Here is an 8542-nt window from a genome sequence, read left to right as displayed (position 1 = left end):
CGGCACGTCCTTCCCTCACTCCTACACAAAACTAGATGTCCTTACCTCATTTCTACACAACACTGCAAGTCCTTCCCTCACTCCTGCACAATCCTGCAAGTCCTTCCCTCACTCCTACATAACACTGCAAGTCCTTCCCTCACTCCTACACAATACTAGAAGTCCTTCCCTCATTTCTACACAACACTGCAAGTCCTTCCCTCACTCCTACACAATACTACTATAGTAGTGCTTCTCTCACTTCTACACAACCCTGCACGTCCTTCTACCTACACACATCACTTCATGTCTTTCCTCATTCCTACAAAACCTGCACGTCCTTCCCTCACTCCCACACAACACCCACATCCTTTCTCACTCCTCCACATCACCGCATGTCCTTCCTCACTCTACATAATATTGCTTGTTCTTTCCTCACTCTACAGTATCTTTACAGTAGTCAGATAAGATTTCAACACACTGTTATAATCTGTTTTAGTAATGTGGAGTATTAACCAACACTTACATATATACAATACAACTTCCGTCATGTTGGTAGACAGTTATTTAGAGAGAATGTTCATCCTTTACTGTACTCTTGATCGTTTCTCTTGTCCATCTTGATGTTGCCTCTTCATCTGTACACCAAGTTATGGTCCTCATCCTCCCTGAGTAGTATTTTCTGTTAATACCTGTGAAATTAAAATTTTATTAACCAAAAAGAGTTTTTTTTGTATATATTGCAGGGCGACAAGAATTAAAATCACTCTTTCATACTGTTATGCCAGCACTCCTCTTAACAAGAATTTACCACTAGTCAAGTCACAAGAGTGGTTAAAACAACAAGCAGGGTAAACACTATTATGACTCTTATATTATCTCCACCAGATTCTCAATAATAACCCTCAGATTAACTCAAAATATAGGTATCACGTTGAAGATGAATCATGAAATGCATAACTTAGCATTATAAGTCAAGAACAATTTAAGTACAGTACAGATGAACAGCTTAAATTAACCCAAAACCCGACCTCAGCCTCACCATACACTAGAAAAGTACAAAAGTATACACCACTTATCTCCATATAAATATATCCTGAGTCCAGACCAATTGTACCACACTTGCACCAACAACTATCACCAGCCAGGCTCGTCTACTTCCCTGCACTTGCCGTGACCCTACAATGTGGATACCATGCAGCCAATTACCATCACCGCCTCTTACACTGATTTAAAACGCTCATTGAAATAGTGTTTGGTTTAAACAAGATAAAATTATGAAATCACGAAGATATGGCAGCAGCCCATCTTATATCACCTGAAGATTAACTACCCTAACACACCCCCCCGCACCACCACCAAAAGTGGCACTTCTGTGTATAACAAGTAAAATCTGATTGGGTGCCTAATCTTCACGTGGTGGCTAATGTCGAGCTGAGTTTGGCTGCGCTGAGTGGTTAGTTGCTTATATTGTTACATACGTTTTAGCCTAAAAGTGCTATTTACATTTTGTTCCCGATAATCATAGACCACTTAGAACACTTATGAATACACCAATGAACACTGAAGGCATAATGTACACAGTTAAGACATCTCTATTACGCCGACTGGGAACAACCACTTATAAGGTTTGATCATGGACACGATCAGGTGTTAATCTAATGTTCATAATCCTCTAAAGCCGTGTTAAAGGACTCCGTATAAATGCTAAACCGGATAATGGTCTAGGGGAGAAGGTCGGGTTAATCAGCGTGGGTGGTCGCCTTGTTCTGGTACCTAACCTTAAACTCCTACAACCAAATCACGTTGAAATGGATTTCTACCCCAGGGAAGCTGTCAAGATCATTCAGTATAATTAAGTCCCAGTCATCAACATTTCTATACAATTAATGGGCTATCGAATTGACGTAGATTGGAGAGAGAAATAAGTTGTAAGGGAAATATACACAGCGACATACCTTATATTTTTCAACACCAACACACACATGATGGCGTCTGTATTTTATAATCCGTGACAACTGGATGTATTAATTTAGGAGCATTCTGTAAACGTTAACTTCCGTCACACATCCACTAATCGCCTCGACCGTCTCACTACTGGCCGGCTCCCTCCCTCCACGTCTGGCTGTCCCTGGTCTAAAGTTCATCCACATCTCCACCACACACTGAACCATGATATATAGCGTCACTTGCGAACCTTAGTAATAACACTTAATCGGATGGCTGGCGTGGCCATATTTGTTTTGCTTAATTTGACACCATAAGAAAGTACTGATACCTTCTAAAGTGACAACTGAGAGCTCGACTCCCAGACACTGAACCACCCGATCGAAACTTCTATCTAACCGACGCTCTTGTATTGATAAGGACCGGATATTACATGTAAATGCTCACTAACAGAAAAACTGAGTTGCTTCTACTGGAAATAATGGGAAACGTTTTTTATTCAGCTGATCAACAAAAATCACAGATGGTTCAGAGAAATGTGGCTCCAAGCTCGACTCCTGATTCAGCGCTTCGTTTGTGGTGCCCAGCCACTCAGAACTCTCGATACAGATTCAGCGCTTCCTTTGTGGTGACCAGCCACTCAGAACTCATGAAACAAACGACAGGTTGACATATTCCCATAGGTAGAGGTTCTGCATGATGAATACATTCTGAATAAATTACACGTTATGTCATGTAGATAATCAGAATTTATTGCATATGCCAAACAAGGATTTTTATTTGGTATATTACGATATTTTTATTTTTATGAGAAAATCTACAAAATGGCGTAAACGAACCGAAATAACCACTAATTTGTACCAACTGACACAGCTGGTAGTCAAGGCGGGCGGGGAGAGGGCTCAGGGGTGGTGGTGTGTGGTGTGTGTGATGATGATGATGACGACGATGATGATGGTGATGATGAGGATGATGATGAATGATGACGATAATGATGGCGTATATGTGATGACGACGATGATGATAAATAATGAATGATGACGATAATGATGGCGTATATGTGATGACAATGATGATGAATGATGATAAATAATGAATGATGATGATAATGATGGTGATGATGAATAATGATGATGATTGATGCTGCTGAATGATCCCCAGTTATTATAAGACAATTCATCATCACTACAGACACACTTGGTTTGATTTACCGGGGTGAGGTTAGGTTAGGTATGTATGTATGTATGTATGATTTTTACTAAATAAATTCATACAAAATCAAGGTCCCAGTACAGGTGGATAAGTACCCCGCACTGCAACAACAATGTACTTGGATTTTATTCATATATCCACATATTAGCCATCTTAATAGCAGTATTATATGTCATATCCACATGCTAACTTTGATTAATAGCCATCTTAATAGCAGTAATATCTGTCTATCCACATACTAGCTTAGGTTAATAGCCATCTTAATAGCAGTATTATGTCATATACCACATGCTAACTTTTGATTAATAGCCATCTTAATAGCAGTAATATCTGTCTATCCACATACTAGCTTAGGTTAATAGCCATCTTAATAGCAGTATTTTCTGTCCGAGCCACGGCATCCACAACTCCTGTACACACGGCGGAGAGCTACACTACCGCCTCCTCCTCCCTGGACCCCACAGTACAACAACACAACTTGTTATCACCTTACCTTCACTCAACTGCTAATAACCACAACGTAGAGTCCTGGAAGTCCTCACGACGCCACAAACACGAGGTAATCCACAAACAGCAAACGTAAAACATGGAAATAGTGATCAAATACTGTATGACCTCACACACACATGTTGCCGCCACCACTGCCGTACTACAGCACTGACGTGGTAAATGTTCAGCTTATCCCACCACCCTACCTGTGAAGGTCCAGATTATTCCCACCCTTCCTGGCAGTGTCCAGATTATTCCCATCCTACCTGGGACTGTGCACGTTACTCCCTGGAGGGAGAGGGGCGGCACCTCCTGGTAGAGACAATAAGGTCACACAGAGTCCAGTTACGGTAATGGTGTGTGGCGGGGACCAGGTTATGGCAACACTCACACCTGCGTTACTGCCGGGGAATTCCTTCATTTCTATTATGGTAATGCTGAGGGAGCCGGAGCTTAAGCCATAAAAGACACACTGGGGAGAGCAGCAGTAATACCAGCAACATTCCATAGCAGAAGGTGAATATAAACCATCAACCTTCTTTACTCAAGCTCAATAATACGTTAATTAACTATGACGCAGATCAGTACCTTCGTCACTGCACCGCCTCTTACCTGACACAGTGTTCTCTAGTAATATGTGGTTCTTGACTTACGGGCTTTGTCCTCTTGGCCGGTCCAGGGCTGGTTTATTACGCTTCTCCCACAGTGGTCTCGGGATATACCAGTTTTCTCTAAGTTTATTGACGTCAAATTTACAGAGTTTTCGTTAAACTAAAAACAAAAATTAAGAAAGTTACGGAGAGTAAAATTTAGACGACTACTCTTACACAGTGAAGGAAAATATGATTAGAGAAAGACAGTGACATGATGACCATATATAGAGCTGAACTTTTGCTTCTTGGGCATTTGGACTAAAAAAAAAAGAACAAATTCTTATCCTATAATGCCCTCTCTCTCTCTCTCCCTCCACACCACTATGCCAGCTCCTCCATCTTGGCTCAGTAAGACCTTCCCAATAATCTTCTGGTCGTCTCCTGTGGTAATCTTTCCTGACTCAGATCGTTACCACTTTTCCTTGTCAGTCTGCCGCTCAGTTGCCAAAGTTTCATCATGGATAAGTCGATCAGTCGTGGGCAGTAAGAGTCGTTTTATCATCTTGGTTGTAGAGAGGCGTGGGTCTTTTATTATGGTCATTGGTAAGAGAGCGGTGTACCAAGAAGATCTGAATATTATTTGAGTTGTCTCCAAGTATGGAAGACAGAGCTTGAAATGCGACACGACTAAAACTGTCAGGACTTCCTTTTTCAAGCAAGTGATGCAGTACAAAAATTATTATGAAGAACCACAGCTACGTATCAGCTCCCTGTGTTTTTTACTGACTAAAACAGCAAGATGAATTCTTCCTCTGTGGACTCGCTAACTCTTGATACTGAGGCGGTGATCAAGAGCTGCGAGTAACTGGCTTAAAACTCTCACGTGCACACGAGGAAGTTCCTGAGAGAATGAAGAATCGGAGATGTTGCCGGATGAATATATTTAAAAACGATGACAACAGCTTCTCAACCCCACCCAGCAGTAGGGCGCTGTTACAGACTACTAGACGCTATCTGGACACACTTATAATAGGAGAAAATATGTATAAACGAAATAATAATTCACGTGTTATTTTATTCTTAACATAGAGAAAGTTTTCCCCCGTGATACGTTCAGTATAAAACCCAATTGAGAGTTACTGGAACAGGTCCACAGTAGCTCACCTCTGGTAGTGTCAGTTTGCTCACAGCTTGAACCACTTAAAGTAACTTTCACTAGACAAACAAGACTCTGGATGATAGAATGAAACAAAAGAGAGAGTATAGGAGACACGTGAGAGAGAGACAGTGAGAGACACGTGAGGGGAGACATAATGACAGGAGGGGAGGACAATAGCTGTAGAGGCAGCATGAGAACAGTGGCAGTAATGAGGAGCAGCTGACACCTGTTGTCAAACTGGTGGCCGGGGTGACAGTGATGGCCGGGAGGACAGTGGTGGCCGGGAGGACAGTGGTGGCCGGGAGGACAGTGGTGGCCGGGGTGACAGTGGTGGCCGGGAGGACAGTGGTGGCCGGGAGGAGAGTGATGCCCGGGAGGACAGTGGTGGCCGGGGTGACAGTGGTAACCAGGGTAGTGGCCGGGGTGACAGTGGTGGCCGGGGTGACAGTGGTGGCCGGGGTGACAGTGGTGGCCGGGAGACCTTTAACTGTGCTGTTGTGGCCCTTCAGTAAGTGTGGTGGAGTGGCCCTGTGGTGGTGTGGCCCCTCAGCATGGTCGGGTACAAGGCCACACGTCACTCCTCAACTTCAGCAGACAAAACACCATAATTCATGCAGTCAGCAGATTTGACCCGAGACTTCACGCTCAGTCAAGCAAGTCAGTCGGCGAATGGCGTTTCTCGGTTGAAGCAAAACTTTACCATAAATTTCCTCCAGATAAACGCGACAGTAACTTTCTTGGACACGTTTTCATCTGATTTGTAGTGAAACAGCGAAGAGGATTTCTTTCGTACCTACAAACGATTTTACTGGTTTACGCTCCAATGTAAGGATTTTGTATGTCTTTTATTCAGATTTCTTATAAGATTATTGTAATGTAAATCTGAATCTTCTATTTGAAAATGGTTGTAAAATAAATTAATGAGGGATTTATCGTCATTTGTGTCCTCAGCTCTGTTGCCTCTCACCACACACACACACACACACACACACACACACACACACTTCTTCTCTCCTCAATTTTTATGTCAAATAATTATTCTCTAAGAAACATCCTCCACCACCTCCACTAATTTTATCACGATACAATATGGCGTCCCCCTCCCCTCTCCTTTTCTCACTCTCTCTCATGTTATATCTTTACCTCCTCCAAGCCTCTCATGTGACCCTCCAACGCCCCTACAATGCCACTCCTCAGGCCACTCCTCAAACTGCCTCACATTGTGTCACCTCTTCACCCGAGCACCAACCTTCCCTTGCCACTGTGTATATTATCTGATGCGGCCAGAAAGATCTTCTCTGTGTTTATTCGGGGCTTTCCTTGCTAGTGAAGCATGTTTATTTTTCTATTATGGCCAGAATAATGTACCGTAGTATGCCACCAACACAGCGGGTTTTTTTTTTTTTTTTTTTTTTAGATGCGGAGAATATGTTTGTTTTTTATTTTGTTTTGTTTTATTTTGTTTTTGTTTTTTTACGAAAGAGAGACAGCATGAAAATTGTACACACATTTTCATTCCAATCTTCTTCATCTTTCTTTGATGTCAGTCTGGTAGTGAGTTTCCAAACAAGGTAAAAGTTCCCGTCAGAGCGGAAGATGTGGTGTGATCTGCTGATATTTCGGAGTTGAGACGGAGAGTCACTGCAAGAAGAGCAACTCTGTGTTTTTCAGGGAATATTATGAAAACTTTGATGGTCTGTTTATAAGCTTAGTCTAAATCTTGTAGTCTACATAGTAAAGCATGAGTCGACTCTGATAGAATTAATAAACAGAACTCTGAACACAATAGATGGATTATTTTGTCCATCACTAAACGATCTTACCGAGGAGTGGCAGCACTTATTCCTCTGTTTGTGTTTACAGAATTCCAGACATTTGATACAATAAGGAAGACAATTCATGTAAGGACAATAAAGTTTCAACTGAGAACCCGCTATGAATCTACGAACTATGAGGCCACAAATAACAAGTTTCTACATACCGGTAAATGGGTTAAACCTTTGTCGCCTGCTGAGGAGACTTAAACACCTCTACATAATGGGAGACGATCTTACCTTAGTACACGAAGACTGACGCCAGCGAAGGAGAGTTGGCTTATATAGTACTAACACACCTTATAGCACCTTGCCTATTGTTACAAGGAGACAAAAACATAACGATTAATGTTGGTTCCGACGAAAATGACATGGAATTAATGGCGGATCCTGACCTATATTTACAAGAACAATACAACGAAGGTATAAAGATTAATGATTTGTTACTTTTTGTGTATATTTTGACAGATGCCAGACAAAGTTTTAATGGAATCTGTCACTGAAAAGTTTCCCTCCGTAACAAAGCCAATGATAATTTTATTAAGGAATTGGTACGTTTAATGAGTTAAACACACGACAGCCTCTATTGGAAACTAAATTTAAATGTTTCAGAGAATGAGAAAGTCACCCACACTCTCGTAGGTAAATGGCCTGGAGCACTGAAGGCAGCTGGGCGCTCACGCAGACAAGAAGAATCTCATATCCACACATAATATATTCATTTGTTTTTGTTTACGCTGTGGCATTTCTTACGCTGATTTTAATACAGTGAAATATGATCAATTTCCTCTCGGCCGAAATGGCCAATCAACGTTAAGCTCCTGCAGGCTCTCGTTCTGAACCATTAATGTTATGGCTTTATGCACCAATAGATTTCAGGGGCTAACTAAACGCATATAAGAACCTAACCGAGTATTTAAATTTATATATGAAAAGAAAATTGTGACGGACTCCGGATTTTTAATTAAAGGTGGATCCCGAGGATGCTTAGTGATTGAGCGAGTCTTCACACAGGAGTCCCAGATACTCCTGTTTCAAAGCTTGTGGTCACCAACTGGTCTGTCTGTATATACACACACGCGCACATTAGCTGACACTGTCAAATATTGTGACAATTAAACTCCCTATCGTTCCTTTCATAGATTTATCTCCCAGTCCACCCATGGTCGTCTTCCCACCCTGGTACTCATCACTCTCACCATCTCCACATATAAGCACCTCGTTCCTCCCCTTTCTCACTATCTCCCCTTTTTCCACACGTCCCTCTCCCTAATTGCTGCAATCGCAACAACCGAAAATGGGTAAAATTGGCACAAATTGATATTGATGGTAATATTTTGGACAGTGAC

The 8542-nt window shown here is 41.9% G+C and overlaps 1 protein-coding gene across 1 annotated transcript; it reads left to right on the top strand.

Annotated features, from left to right (window-relative positions):
* The first annotated feature begins 5019 nt into the window (after positions 1–5019).
* LOC121878988 (golgin subfamily A member 6-like protein 2) lies at positions 5020–7680 on the top strand. Its single transcript, XM_042385439.1, has 3 exons — positions 5020–5081; positions 5636–5887; positions 7662–7680. Exons 1-3 carry the CDS (start codon positions 5020–5022, stop codon positions 7678–7680), a joined length of 333 nt encoding a protein of 110 aa, XP_042241373.1.
* Positions 7681–8542: the final 862 nt, after the last annotated feature.

The sequence above is a fragment of the Homarus americanus genome, unplaced genomic scaffold, assembly GCF_018991925.1.
Source record: "Homarus americanus isolate GMGI-L3 unplaced genomic scaffold, GMGI_Hamer_2.0 scaffold4060, whole genome shotgun sequence".
In the NCBI taxonomy this organism is placed as follows: Eukaryota; Metazoa; Arthropoda; class Malacostraca; order Decapoda; family Nephropidae; genus Homarus; species Homarus americanus.
The sequence above is the reverse complement of the archived record's forward strand: the minus strand, read 5'-3'. Positions and strand labels throughout refer to the sequence as shown.